The sequence below is a fragment of the Phaethon lepturus genome, unplaced genomic scaffold (assembly GCF_000687285.1).
Source record: "Phaethon lepturus isolate BGI_N335 unplaced genomic scaffold, ASM68728v1 scaffold2950, whole genome shotgun sequence".
NCBI classification, from domain to species: Eukaryota; Metazoa; Chordata; class Aves; order Phaethontiformes; family Phaethontidae; genus Phaethon; species Phaethon lepturus.
This window is the reverse complement of record NW_010510976.1, coordinates 27,389-42,860: the sequence shown is the minus strand read 5'-3', so window position 1 is coordinate 42,860 and position 15,472 is coordinate 27,389. Positions and strand designations below refer to the sequence as shown.

The following is a 15,472-nucleotide window of genomic DNA, read 5'->3' as shown; positions in this document are numbered from 1 at the left end:
CTGGGGTTAAACGATGGCACACATAAAGACAGATACTAAGTTTCACAGAAATACATGCATTTCATTAGTTAAAATTGTATTAAATGTTTCAAAACTTGAAGCGATCAGTATTTGGAAACTGATTAGAATAGTTCCAGTATTAGTCTTGTTATGAAAATACCTATCAAAAAAGCACCAAGATTCTTTACTTAAAATTTAAAAATTAATATGAATGATCTTTTCAGTGTTAAACTAAGAAAATGCATCGTCCTTAACAGAAGCTGAAATTTGATTAATTATTCATTTACTAACCTTCTTCACAACCCAGTTTAAAGCCTTTTCAAAATAGTCCCCAATCCAATTTTCAAGGTTGTATCTGCATTCTTCAGGCTGACTTCTTAGCCAAGACTTTATCAGAGAATTAAGATCTGGTTCTTCATCACTAAGTCAAACCAAAACAAAACAAGATTCAAACAAATACAAGGCATATACATCTTCACATAGACAGATTCAAAGGAACAACAAAATTCCAGGAAAGCTTTAGGGAAATACTTCAACAAGAATTTCTAATTAATATTTGGGCTCTCTAATGGTCACTCAAAAAAAAAAAAAAAAAAAAATCCACCATGTCTCTTTCAAAAAGTTTGAGATATATTAGCCAAAAGATTATAACATGACAGCACAGAAGGGACATGCAACCTAAAGCAAACTCCCTCAGTGATTTGTTTCATAAGTGTAAGCAAGTAATTAAGTTGCTCCATCCACTTTAGACTGTCTTTCAAGAAAAGTAAGTATATTTCGTTACTTTAGAATTATGTAATGCTCCTGTGACTTACCTCAGAAAGATCATTCCCATGCGAGATATTGTGGCGGGAGAGGCACAGCTAAGGTCATGAGTTTCAAATATAAAGTTGACATTTGAGCCAAATTGAATTCTTTCTCCACTGGGCATAGTCAACAACCTGTTGTCATCCAAAACGGAATTCAAAGATTCAATCCATTCAGGATCAATATCACCATCACAAATTATCCATGAAGTAACATCTATTTCCAGACAGAAAAATAAAATATCAAACCCAAGAAAAAGACTTAAAGAATATTGCCCCTTGCTATTTTGACACTATTTAATGCTCTTTCTTCATTGTAACTTAAATATAAGATCTGTGAAGATATTCCTTACATGCTTTACCTTCTGCAGTCTATTTTTGCTTTCTTATCACAAAATTTGGAAAATATCTATACGTGTTCTTGACTATGTCACCAAAAGTTTTTCTTATTTTATGCCATCCACAAATAATAACACAATATAAAAATGTAACTGAAAATAAACAATTTCAGTAATTTAAGCTTAATGATGTGTAACTCCCTCACAAACATACCTCGGGGCTCTCGTACTACTTGTCGAGCACTATTTGTAAGCACGCCATCAGACCATTCTCTGGTATCCATATCAATATGGCCTAGCAATTGATGTCGAGGCATAGCTTTGGGATTCATAGTATACTGCTTCACTACTTTGCCAGTTTTACCAAGTGCTGTCTTTAACATCCGCCAAAGTGTTGATTTCCCTCCACCACTCGGACCTACAATAACTACACCCATTCTTTGACGTAGTTGTTCGTATAATTCCAAAGCTTTCTTGATCTAGATAATAAAAGAGATAATGGCTATATGAAGTTGTAAAGCTAAATCAATCATGTTCTTTTTTAATGTTTTTCCAATCTACTTTGCATGCACTTTGTTTCTACAATTTTATTTTTGAAACAATAGGTATTTGCAGATGTAATTAAAATTATGATACTAAAGAATACCAAGAACCTTATTTTTCATGTTAGAAGCATTTCACTAAATTACAAATATAAAAATATCAGCCCTCTTTGGGCATATTTTTGCTGAGAAATTAATGAACCTTTAGTCACAAAACTTCATCCAGCCCTACAATTAATAAATGTAAATGAGACACAGAACTGCTTGATAAAAACAAATATTCACATATTTAATTATTTCACTGTCCAAAACGTTCATTGGCATTTGTACCTGGCTTGAATGAAACTGTGTCACATGTTCACATCTTGATTTTCCTTGCACTATTTTTATGTCAGTTACACAACTGATCTACCAGGCTTCAAACACACACATCTATTTTTTTATATACATGTAATTAGAATCTAACTATTAGTTATTCTCACTTTTTTATAAAAGGTTTCTTTCAAAAGTAAACAGAAATGAGTCAAATGAATGTAATATTAATCAGTTCTAATTCAGAATAACTCGTATTGTTTTGTTGCTGTAGTTGATGTTTACCTGGGTGCTTATAATTTCCAAGTTTGCTTCTTCAAAGACTTGTCGTAAAGCTGTAGTTAACTCAGCATACTCTACATCTTTAAAGTCAATGCCAGGAAATACATCTTTAACCAGTGCATCAAAACGTGCGCAGTCTGCAAATGTAAGCTTTGACATGGTATTAAGCCGCAGAGCTTGAACAACCATGTGACTTTCATTAACTGGAAATAAAAGCAAGTAAGACAGATCAGTTTAAGCTGTTTGTTGTATTTTTTTTTTTTATCAGCACTTGAGCCCATACTGCCAAGATGCTTAAGGTGGAATCACAGCGCAAACTACATTCCAGTTCATGTACCACTCTACCTGGAAGTTAGAGGACTGCCTTATTGGAAGTATCATATATGCTTAACAAATGCATTCTCTACAGATAGAAGATGGTTATGATGCTGGACAGATAATACATAACAGTCTAAAGATTAAAGTGGGACTTTAAGGGCAGCAATGCACAACAGCTTACTTGCTCAAGCACTCATGAAAGAAATTAAGGACCTGGATTCTAGACCTTACTCTGCCAGAGGCAATTTGAAGTCACATCTCCCAAGTGCATCCTAATTAACTATGAATATTCCAGAAGTAAACACTCTCCACAACTCCTCCTGAATCTGAAGTACCGTGCAAATGTAAGTGTTCTGGGACCAGAATGAAAACAGGTCCAAGAAAGCTTTAGTCTGCCAGAAAAATAGGTACTCAAGATGGGAAAGGCACACAGCTGTGACCCCTGGGTTTTTGTTTTTTTAATCAAATTACTTTCTCATGTAAAACATGTACATTTTCAGAGAACAGGGCTAGGAACTAGAGGTGAAAATCATCCTGTGTTTCTGCCCTCCTTCTGAATGCATGATTGCCCCAAACCAGAATGCACTATAGCACAAATACAACAGAAGGGACAGGAAGTGTCCATTCCCTAACCTTGCTGTTCCATGAGCCTTTTTCCCAAATGTTCCAGAGGTTAAGGATTAGTATACCCTTCTAGAATTTGGAAAAAGTTTAAGGTTTTTCATCCTGAACAATGTCTTACATGCAAATGTTTCTAGAGGCAAATTTTACAAATACAAGATAAATGGTTAAGAGGAAAACCACTGACATTAAGGAACTTGATTTAGAAAGGTTGAACTGCTTTACTACAGGAAGTAATACAAAATCTAAGCAGCATTTCAAAACATGGCCAACATTTTGACATGCCACAGGATTTTGACTCAACAATACAAGCAAACATTAAGAAACGGGAAACAGCATTTGTTGGAAATATCTTAAGCTTCTCAAGTTTAGAGAAAAAAAGACAAAAAAAAAACAACCTAAGAAAAACCCCTGAGTTTAAATTGTAAGCTAAATCCATCCATCTTGCCTTTCACAGGGTTCTTGAAAATTCTATTTCAAACCACAGCAAACAAATTTCAGAAATTTCACATATCTAAACATGAAGTTAAAAAGTTATAGCAAGGAACAGTGATAGGAATGTGCCTTAAAACACACTGCTGGTAATGCTTCTTTGGCAGCTCCAAACTAAAGACAATTATGAATTATTTAAAGTTGTCAGACTATTTGTTATGCCAAGATTTGTAAACCAAGGCTACCTCTCAAAACTTTCAGATATCATAGAATCATAGAATAGTTTGGGTTAGAAGGGACCTTTTAAGGTCATCTAGTCCACCCTCCCTGCAGTGAGCAGAGACATCTGCAACTACACCAGGTTGCTCAGAGCCGAATACAACCTGATCTGGAATGGCTCCAGCAATGGGGCATCTACTGCCTCTCTGGTAGGTGAGAGTGGTACACTATCCACATTGCAAAAAATTTCTTCCTTATATCTTGTCTAAATCTACCCTCTTGTAGTTTAAAACCACTACCCCTTGTCCCATCGCAATGGGCCCTGCTGAAAATTCTGTCCCCATCTTTCTCATCAGCCCCCTTTAAGTACCAGAAGGCTTCAATAAGGTCTTCCCAGAGCCTTCTCTTTTTCCAGGCTGAACAACCCCAACTCTCAGCCTGTCCTCATAGCAGTGGTGTGTTCCATCCCGCTGATCATTTTGGTGGCCCTCCTCTGGACCCGCTCCAACAGGTCCATGTCTTTACTGTGCTGAGGGCTCCAGAGCTAAAGGGACCTTTTAAGGTCATCTAGTCCACCCTCCCTGCAGTGAGCAGAGACATCTGCAACTACACCAGGTTGCTCAGAGCCGAATACAACCTGATCTGGAATGGCTCCAGCAATGGGGCATCTACTGCCTCTCTGGTAGGTGAGAGTGGTACACTATCCACATTGCAAAAAATTTCTTCCTTATATCTTGTCTAAATCTACCCTCTTGTAGTTTAAAACCACTACCCCTTGTCCCATCGCAATGGGCCCTGCTGAAAATTCTGTCCCCATCTTTCTCATCAGCCCCCTTTAAGTACCAGAAGGCTTCAATAAGGTCTTCCCAGAGCCTTCTCTTTTTCCAGGCTGAACAACCCCAACTCTCAGCCTGTCCTCATAGCAGTGGTGTGTTCCATCCCGCTGATCATTTTGGTGGCCCTCCTCTGGACCCGCTCCAACAGGTCCATGTCTTTACTGTGCTGAGGGCTCCAGAGCTAGATGCAGTACTCCAGCCGGGGTATCACAAGAGCAAAGCAGAGGGGCAGAATCACCTCCCTCGACCTGCTGGATGCACTTCATTTGATGTAGCCCAGGATGCGGTTGGCCTTCTAGGCTACAATTGCACATTGCCAGCTCGTGCCCAGCTTTTCAGGAACCAGCACCCCCAAGTCCTTCTTGGCAGGCTGCTCTCGATACCTTCATCATCCAGCCTGAACTGATACCAGGGGTTGCCCCCACCCGTGTGCAGGACCCTGCCCTTGGCCTTGCTGAACTTCATGAGGTTCACATGGGCCCGTTCCTCAAGATTGTCCACATCCCTCTGGATGGCATCCCATCCCTCAGGCATGTCAACTGTACCACTCAGCTTGGTGTCATCTGCAAACTTGCTGAGGGTGCACTCGATCCCATTGTCTATGTCATTGATGAAGATATTAAAAAAGTACTGGTCCCAAGACGGAAGCTTGCAGGATTCCACTCATCACCAGTCTCCACCTGGATGTCGAGCCATTGACCACTACCCTCTATGGATGCCACCATCCAACCAATTCCTCACCCACCCAACAGTCTACCTATCAAATCCCTATCTCTCCAATTTAGAGAGAAGGATGTTGTGGGGAACCATGCCAAAGGCCTTACAGAAGCCCAGACAGACAACATCCGTAGCTCTTCTCTTGTCCACTGGTGTGGTCACTCCATCCTAAAAGGCCACTAGAAGGTCAGGAAGGACTTGCCCTTGGTGAAGCCATGCTGGCTGTCTTGAATCACCTCCCTGTCCTCCATGTGCCTTAGCATAGCTTCTAGGAGGTTCTTTTCCATGATCTTCCCAGGGACAGAGGAGAGGCTGATGGGTCGGTAGTTCCCAGGGTCATCCTTCCAATCCTTTTTAAAACTGGGTGCCATGTTTCCCATTTCCAGTCTCCAGGGACTTCACCTGACTGCCAGGACTTTTCAACTATCGTGGAGAGTGGCTTGGCAGCTACATCATCCAGTTCCCTCGGGACTCTGGGATGCATCTCATCAGGTCCCATAGACTTGTGTATGTTGACATTCCTCAGGTGGTCTTGAACCCAATCTTCTCTTACAGTGGGAGGGACTTTGCTCCTCCAGTCCTCATCTTGCAGTCCATCCTCTTGAGATGTGTGGGAAGAGACTGACAGTGAAGACTGAGGCAAAGAAGTCATTCAGTACCTCAGCCTCTTCCTCATCTGTTTTTGCCAGTCTTGCTCATCAAGGGGGGGGTCCGCTTTCTTTGACCTTCCTTTTCTGTCTGACATACCTGTAGAAGCCCTTGTTATTATTCTTTGCATCCCTTGCCAAGTTCAGCTCCAGCCGTGCGTTGGCCTTCCTAACCCCATCCCTACAAAATCGGGCAGTGTCCCTGTATTGTTCCCAGGGTACCTGTCCCAGCTTCCACTACCTCTGCATTTCCTTCTTGCCCTTTAGTTTGACCAGCAGGTCTCCACTCAGCCATGCTGGTCTCTTGCCTTCCTTTCCCAATCTCTTACGCCTGGGGATCGAGAGCTCTTGCGCTCTGTGGAAAGCCTCCTGAAAGATCTGCCAGCTCTATTCTGCTCCCATGTCCCCAAGGGCAGTTTCCCAGGGGGTCCTATGACTAACTCCCTGAAGAGGTGGAATTTTGCTTTCCCAAAATTCAAGGTCCTGACTGTACTCTTTGCTTGCCCCATATCCCTCACGACTGTGAAGTCCACTACTGCATGATCACTGCAGTCCAGGCTGCCTCCAGTCTTGACATCACTAATTCACTCACTTGTGTTGTGACCAACAGGTCAAGTATGGCATCCCCTCTGGTAGGGCTGTCTATTACCTGGCATAGGAAGTTATCCTCCATGCACTCCAGGGGTCTCCTGGATTGCCTACAGCTCCTCATGCTACTTTTCCAGCAGATTTTGGGGTGAAGTCCCCCAGCAGGATGAGAGCCTGTGAGTGTGATGCCTCCTGTACCTGCAGTGAGAGGGCTTCATCAATAGGCTCCCCTTGAGTCAGGTGGCCTGTAGTAGACACCAACCACAAGGTTCCCTTTGTTGCTCTTGTCCCCAGTTCTTACCCATAATCTTTTGACCTGTTCGTGGTTATTCCTCAGAGACAGCTCTTCACATTCTATCCATTCCTTGAAGTAGAGGGCTATGCCTCGGCCCCTCCTTCCTCATCTGTCCCTTCTGATCAGCCATTGATAGCCACGCTCCAGTTGTGGGACTCATCCCACCAAGTCTCATTAAAGGCGACCACGTCACAACTTTCTAGCAGCATGGTGGCTTCCAGCTTCTCCTGTTTGTTGCTCACGCTGCATGCATTGGTGAGAGGCACTTCAGCTGGGCTGTCGGGTACGCCACCTTCTTAAAGGGACACCCCTTCATTCCTCTGAAGTCTTTCTCTGGTGCAACAGGCTGAGGGGCCTTGCTAGCAACCCATCCTTCTAACCTTGGTGTGTCATTCCACAGCTTGTCATGGGTGGGCCTGATATTATCACTCTCCCCTTCGATATATGCTGTTCAAGCAAACAAGAAGCAGTAGTTGTATCCTAAAGATGCGAGATGCTCATCCATCCCACAGCCTTCGTTCCCACTCATTTAACATCTAAACAGTAACAATCACTTAAAAAAATCTTAAAAAAATAAGTCACCCACTTTAGTCCAACACATTTCTGTCATTTCTACCTGTCCTTATATTTGTCTCTGTCTACCAACCTGAATCTAATACTATCTCACAATTTTAGCAATGCTCAAATAGAATAAATATGGTCTGATGACTGATGAATAATGACAGCATCAGAGGGTCAACTTTCCTGTCCTAAGCCAAGTGAAAACAAGAGTCTTTGAGGATTACTCAAAATCATCCCAGATTAAAGTCATATATCTATGTTTTTATCATATAAAAGCTCAATACAGAATACGACAATAGTCTTTTGTGACCTTCTAATGAAGGAAGACTTTCACAGATATTTTTTTGTTTTCTAAACTGCCGCCAGATCAAAGCCATGGCTTCTGAAAACTCCAGTGAACACAAGGGCATAGTGAATGATATCTGTTCAATAACCTAAATAATCAAAATTTTGGCACGGTCAACCTTACTTTCTTGCTTTGCTTCACTTTTCTTCAGCTGATGAAGAAGACTGCCACACCCTCTCAAAACAGTCTTCAGTGCTCGTAAACCCCAATCATAGTGCTGCTGTGGTGTCAGAAGCTCCCTAAATTTAAAAACAGCAATACTGTAGTACGCTTTAGGTGACAGCACCTGAAATTTTTGTTTGGTGAATGAATATGCTCATAATATGGTAAAAGTAACTGATGAGTACTCATAGCACCACCTGAAATATATTTCAGAGATACAAGCAATGACACTGAAATTTTCAGAGGAAGTATATTCAATAGCTAATTAATTTATTATTGCCTCTAACACCATTAATTAAAACCTCTGAACTTTGTTCTCTCTAATATGCATACTTATAAGCAAATAGTAATTTGGCTGCATTTCAACAACTTTAAGAGTCTAAATTCAACACAATGCCTGTGAGCATTCATATGCTCACATTCATATTTAGTGAGCATAGTAGGGGAGCAGTACTTTGCCACCTTGAGATTATAATTGCATTCCAGATATTTTCACATTTGAACCTCCCAACATGTTGCAATATTTTTATTTTATAAGTTAAATTAGTATCTACGGAGATTTGCATGGTGTACTATTCAGATATAAGAGCTATATTGAATGTAAAAGTTTAGATGAGACTAAACCTGCGGTTTTATGTCTACTTTTGTTTGTGACATATAGCTTTCTGCAATATCCAAGTCATAAAATATTACAGAAAATTAACAGAAATTATATGTAGATTGTATCCCTACAGTCATGCTTTGGCACAGACTAGATGAAGAAACAAGATAGCAGTGACATAGCCACAAAGTTCAATGCTAAAATAAAAGCAGGAGGGAAAAGAATTGGAAAGGTAACATGACTAAGGTTAAAAAAAAAAGCTTACCTTGCTAGATTAAAAATAGCCACTAATTTTCTACCAAGTATTTTAGCATCCTTAAAGCCTTCTGAATACAAAATCACTTCTGCAATAAGTTCATTGTCTGGATGAGTCATAGCAACTGGCCTGAAAAGTTGTTTGAGGTTATCAGGCAGTTTTTGTCTTCCTCCATAACCTTTTCCAGCAGGATTCAGAGTGATAAAAATTCCAGAATTATGATCCATTTCAACCTAGCATTAGAAGTGCATTGTTACAGTATATTGTCATATGAAACAGTATTGAGAAATGTTGGGTGGACTATGTTTAGTTACAGTAGTCAGTTTTTAAGTTTGTCCCAGTTGTTTATAGACTGTTTGTATAAGAAGAAAATAAGGAAGTTTTTCTGTACCTTTTTGCCAAGCATCTCACATACAGGACTATGTTTCTTCAATGCATGTTGAATTGTCTGAATCTGCATGGATACTGCAGACAATACAGCTTCCTCAAGTCTATTGAATTCATCAAAACAGCCCCAGGCACCACACTTCACTAAGCCCACAAATATGCGCCCCATCGACTTCACATCAATGCCCTTAAAATGAAAAAGAACACTATCAAAATTCAAATACAAAAGTAATGAAAGACTGTCTTCCCATCTATTAAAAAATACAAGGGATTGCAAAAAACAACAAAATGGGGCTTAAGCAGGGTCACCTCCAGCACTTGCATGTCAATAGGGAAGTGCCCACAAGACACCATTATGGAGAAATCCCCCAAACCCTCTCCAGAAACTCAGCATGATGGGGTGCTTCTCTAAAATGCCCATACACTAATGCGTGCAGTATGAGGAATAAACACAATGAATTAGAGATATGTGTGGAAATATACACAATGGAATGTCTAATGGAAACTGTCAAGTTATCAAAAATATTTCTAGAATATAATATTGCTTTATGAAGTATAGGCATAGAAAGATTCTATGAGTCTATGACATCTATCTCCTAAATTACACAGAACCATATTCACCTCATCACAATTAAAGACTAATACTTGTCTTCCAAGAAGTCCACCCAAGGCCTTTACTGATTCTGTCTTTCCAGTTCCAGCTGGACCATAGGGATTTCCTCCAAGGCCCATCTTCATAGCCTGAGTAAGAGTTAGGTAACACTTATCTGTCAAAGGTGTATAAACAAGTTTAGGGGAATTACCCTGCAGAAACAAAACAAATTATATTGGTTTGTAGACAGAAATTATTTACGATGTGATTTCATCAATTTCATTCGTAAGTCATTAATGTGAAAATATAACACAACAGTTGAGACTACTGTCTCATTAAGTATATGAATTTGTTTCCAGTTATGATGTTTTCCTGATTTTATATCAAATGTTAAAGCATTATGCACATTTTTTTAGAATTATAGAAAAGGAGTCAACACAGATGAAACTGCACTCTAATATATAAAAGTAGCAAGCATATTAGAAAATATTTATATGATAATGTAGTTGCTTTCCATAAAACATTACCCCATCAATATCAAGAATAAAAATTATTACCCTATCTTTTAGTATTTTTTGATGAAACAGCATGCTAAGGACACAATAAAGTTAAAAAAAATGGCAACAGTTGGGAGGCAACCAGAAGCATGTGTGAAATGAGAAAGTGTTTGACACATATAAAAGCCACACAGTAAAAATTAAAAACACCACACCTGGTATTCATAAGTATATTGGAGTTCAGCATCTACCATCTGAATGTAACATTTTTGGTCTTTCATATAAAATCTCAGCTGTTTCTTCCAAGCCCAATCTTCAATGTTGTGAACTTGAGCTTGATTCAGCTGCTTCACCACATCAATGTTATGAATGATATCAAGAATCAGAGCTTTAAGCTTGAGCTCAAGGATTCCCGATTCTGCAAATAACCACAAAAAAACCCACACATCACAACAGTGTAGTAAGGAAGATACATTACCCATTCTCTGTATCATTTGTTCATTGTGCTGCTTTCTATTATCAGCAGATTTTATTCAGATCTCGTTTCGATTATATTAGAAATATTATTTATTACCTAAAGCAAGTAGCATAAAATGAGATCCTGACAGAGAATGTGAATCATCATGTAACTTCAGTCATTTAGAAGTTATTTTGTCTGCCTCTATGCTCACAGAGACAGAGCCTTTCTGGAAAGCAATTTATTCCAGGAGTGTTTACAGCTTTGTCCACTTCAGTAATCAGTGTGGCACAATCTGTTAAATGATCTGCTGAGGATCTGAAAACCATACCACACTCACTCTGGAGACTTTACTCAGACTACTTAGGGTGATGTGGAATGAATGTTCTTTAGCCAACTGGGTGCATTAAGTGTACTCTGAGAACATATTGTTTAATTTAGTTTCATAGAATCACAGAACAGTTTGGGTTTGGAAGGGACCTTTAAGGGTCATCTAGTCCAACGCCCCAGCAATGAGCAGGGACATCTTCAACTAAAGCAGGTTGCTCAGAGGCTCGTCCAATCTGACCTTGAACGTTTCCAGTGATGGGGCATCTACCACCTCTCTGTGCAACCTGTACCAGAGTTTCATCACCTCACTGTAAAAAATGTCTTCCTTAGATCTAGTCTGAATCTACCCTCTTTCAGTTCAGAACGATTACCCCTTGTCCTATCACAACAAGCCCTGCTAAAATGTTTGTCCCCATTTTTCTTATATGCCCCCTTTAAGACATGTCAGATGGAAACTACTTTTGCCATTTGAAAGAAATCCAGTTTGTGTACTCCTGTACCATTCCGTGGTGGGAATTACACCAAAGTAAGTGGGGATAATCAGGCAACTCCCTTCAAAATCACACCTATTACCCAAAATAAAAACTTACTGTAGAAGTATTAGACATTAGATGGAATGAACACTCTTCTATGACATTTCTCCAATGGCTATTGAAAGAGCACAGAATGGGTGCTTAGGTAAAGAACGACACTTACAGACTGCTGAAGGTAGGTGACACAAAACCTATTCCTAATTAATATACCAGACATTAACAATTCATAAATTCCAAACTAGAATTTAATACAGTAAGCAGCTATACAAATGAGGGAGATTGTCAACTACATATGATATTGACTATTTTTATATATACCCTTTTTATAAATAGGGTAAGAGCCATCTAACCTAACCTACAGTATAGAATTTTACGTCTGAGGTAGTCATTCAAAGCCCCGCTTACAGTCAAAAGAGAGAAATAAGCACTCAAACACATGATTATTCTAACCCATTTGGACTATATAAGATTCAGTGCAGTCATGTCTTGAGAATAACTACTTTATTGGTTTTGCTACAGAAGTGTTCAAGAATTATTAGTTCAGATGCAGATGTATACATTATGACAGAAAAAGAGATTCACCTACACAGCTGTTCAGAATATATAGGCATGACATAATGTACATCAACTGCTCTTTGGCCAGTTCCTGTCAAACCTTACACTAGAGCACAGTTCAGTAGGTGAGGACAAATTATCAGTAAATATATAACCAAAACATTTATAAAGTTATTAAAAAGTAAAGAGGTTTGCAAATAAATAAATGCTCCAAGATAATTTTAAATCTAAATAGAAATGCATTGTTCACTCTGAAATATTTAATACACTAATTTTGGCAGTAATAGGTGGGTAACTTTACGTAACTCAACTTTATGAACTCAAATCGAGACAGGTTTATATCATTTTCTGTTTAAATAATCAGAATGTTAAAAACTATACAACTACATAGTAATTATAAATAATAATATATTAACTATCATTTTTATACCTGTACTCCCAGTATCTTCTGTACTAGTATCAATGCTAGTATAATGTTCCAGTTTAGCCATGAGTTCCAATTCTAATTGTTGTAGATTATGGTCTTTGATAGCACCTTCAACATCTTCAGTGAACTGAATTTGTTCTGCCAAGGAAAGAATCTTTGGAAGAGAAAGTTCAAATTACATTTTATAAATACAGAAGATACAAATAAAAATAGATTTTCAATTCATTTGTAATTGCTTATTATGTCTGATATTTAAATTATTTTCCTGTATCAATTTTTTAAAAAAACAGACATTTGCTATGTTCTTAAGAACAAATATAGCCATCTTAAAACCTGACATAATTTAGCAAAAACTTGCAATGTAATCTAATACAGCAAGTGCCTTTGCTGTTCTACAGCACATGGTAGCAAAATTTTTACAGTATCTTTTCCCATTAAATGGTATGTCACATCAAAACTACCATATTGCAGGCATGCTGAGCACATATTCAACAGGCTGAGGAGCACCTGCCAGGTCCTGCACTTGGGTCACAACAACCCCACGCAATGCTACAGGCTTGGGGAGAAATGGTTGGAAAGCTGCCCAGCAGAAATGGACTTGGGGGTGCTGGCTGACAGCCAGCTGAACATGAGCCAACAGTGTGCCCAGGTGGCCAAGAAGGCCAACAGCGTCCTGGCCTGTATCAGAAATAGTGTGGCCAGCAGGAGTAGGGAAGTGATTGTGCCCCTGTACTCGGCACTGGTGAGGCCGCACCTCGAATACTGTGTTCAGTGTTGGGCCCCTCACTACAAGAAGGATGTTGAGGTGCTGGAGCGTGTCCAGAGAAGGGCAACGAAGCTGGTGAGGGGTCTGGAGAACAAGTCTTATGAGGAGCAGCTGAGGGAACTGGGGTTGTTTAGTCTGGAGAAGAGGAGGCTGAGGGGAGACCTTATTGGTCTCTGCAACTACCTGAAAGGGGGTTGTGGCAAGGTGGGTGTTGGTCTCTTGTCTCAACTAACTCGCAACAGAACGAGAGGAAATAGCCTCAAGTTGCACCAGGGGAGGTTTAGATTAGATACCAGGAAAAATTTCTTTACTGAGAGAGTGGTCAAACATTGGCACAGGCTGCCCAAGGAGGTGGTGGAGTCACCATCGCTGGAAGTGTTCAAAAAACATGTGGATGTGGCACTTCGGGACATGGTTTAGTGGGCATGGTGGTGTTGGGTTGATGGTTGGACTTGATGATCTTAAAGGTCTTTTCCGACCTTAATGATTCTGTGATCTGTTAATACAGTATTTTGTGCTCCGGTTTCTAACACTCTACTTATGTTCTCATTACTTTACAGTCACTGGAAAAGCACTGTCTGAGCTATGAATGTTCAGTCAGACTTGGAATTGGAAAGATCTGTAACAAAAAATTCCACCAATTATGCCAATCTGAAGATTTATAACAGTGACGACATTCTGGGGGACTGAAAGAGTAACCAGCAGTCCTGTGAGGGAGTGACAGACAGGATCTTGAGCAAAGGGCATGGGTGATGTGACAGGAAGGGATCGCAAAAAACAACAAAATGGGGCTTAAGCAGGGTCACCTCCAGCACTTGCATGTCAATAGGGAAGTGCCCACAAGACACCATTATGGAGAAATCCCCCAAACCCTCTCCAGAAACTCAGCATGATGGGGTGCTTCTCTAAAATGCCCATACACTAATGCGTGCAGTATGAGGAATAAACACAATGAATTAGAGATATGTGTGCAGAGCTATTATCTTGTTGGGATCATGGAGATGTGGTGGGGTGCTTTGCATCACTGGAGTGTTGCAAGGGAGGGATACATGCTCACTTAGGAAGGGCAGAAAGGGAAGACAAGGAGGGTGAGTTGCCCTTTATGTAAGAGAACAGCTGGAGTGCATGGAACTCTGTCTGCAGATGGATAAGGAGCCAGCTGAGACCTTATGGGTTAGGATTAAAGAGAGGACAGGTCAAGGTGACATTATAGTGGGTGTCTAACAGGACACCTGATTAGGAAGAACAAGTGGATCAGACCTTCTACAGACAGATAGTAGCAGCCTCACATTCCTAGGCCGTAGTCCTCATAGGGGACTTCCACCACCCCAATACCTTCTGGAGGGCCACCACAGCAGGACATAAGCAATCCAAGGAGGTTCCTGGATTCCATGGATGACAACTTCCTCTTTCAAGTGATAGGGGATCCAATGAGGGCAGGAGCTTTACTAGATGCAATCCAGTGAAGGACCACAAAGATGATAAAGGGACTGAAGTATTTCTGCTATGAGGAAAGGCTGGGAGAGCTGAGATTGTTCAGCCAGGAGAAGAGAAGGCTAAGGGAGGATTTTACCCATTGCTATAAACACCTGAAAGGACTGTGCAGAGCAGATGGAGCGAGGCTCTTTTCAGAGGTGCCCACTGACTGGACACTGTGCAATGGGCACAAACTGAAACACAGCAGGCTCTGTCTGAATATTAGGAAATACTTCTTTTACTGTGAAAGTGACTGAACACTAGACAGATTGCCCAGTCAGATGGTGGAGTTTCCATTCCTGGAGACCTTCAAAAGTTGTCTGGACATGGTCCTGTGCAAACTGGCTATAGGTAGCCCTACTTGGGCAGGGGGGGTTGGACCATATGACCTCTAGAGGACCCTTGCCACAACCATTCTGTGATTATATGTGATACTCTGTGCTACTGGTCAAAATTGCATAAAACAATTTCATGTTCATGACTATTTTTGCTGCTACAGCTAAGCTTTAGAAACTATTTTAATCAGATTCAAAAAGGGCTTCTCTATGTTACTTCTTAGCAGCCCTGCATGTA

The 15,472-nt window shown here is 40.2% G+C and overlaps 1 protein-coding gene across 1 annotated transcript in view; it reads right to left on the bottom strand.

Annotated features, from left to right (window-relative positions):
• Positions 1-291: 291 nt before the first annotated feature.
• DYNC2H1 (dynein, cytoplasmic 2, heavy chain 1) overlaps positions 292-15,472 on the bottom strand; it is a gene marked incomplete at its 3' end in the record, with an annotated part of 42,320 nt that continues 27,139 nt past the window's right edge. Inside the window, exons 31-40 of the mRNA XM_010282272.1 lie at positions 12,661-12,811; positions 10,571-10,773; positions 9,888-10,070; positions 9,271-9,453; positions 8,889-9,112; positions 7,984-8,099; positions 2,284-2,483; positions 1,359-1,623; positions 816-1,023; positions 292-421 (exon numbers count right to left, since the gene is read on the bottom strand). Of these exons, the coding sequence (XP_010280574.1) occupies positions 292-421; positions 816-1,023; positions 1,359-1,623; positions 2,284-2,483; positions 7,984-8,099; positions 8,889-9,112; positions 9,271-9,453; positions 9,888-10,070; positions 10,571-10,773; positions 12,661-12,811 (1,863 nt within the window). The remainder of the gene's footprint in view (positions 422-815; positions 1,024-1,358; positions 1,624-2,283; positions 2,484-7,983; positions 8,100-8,888; positions 9,113-9,270; positions 9,454-9,887; positions 10,071-10,570; positions 10,774-12,660; positions 12,812-15,472) is intronic.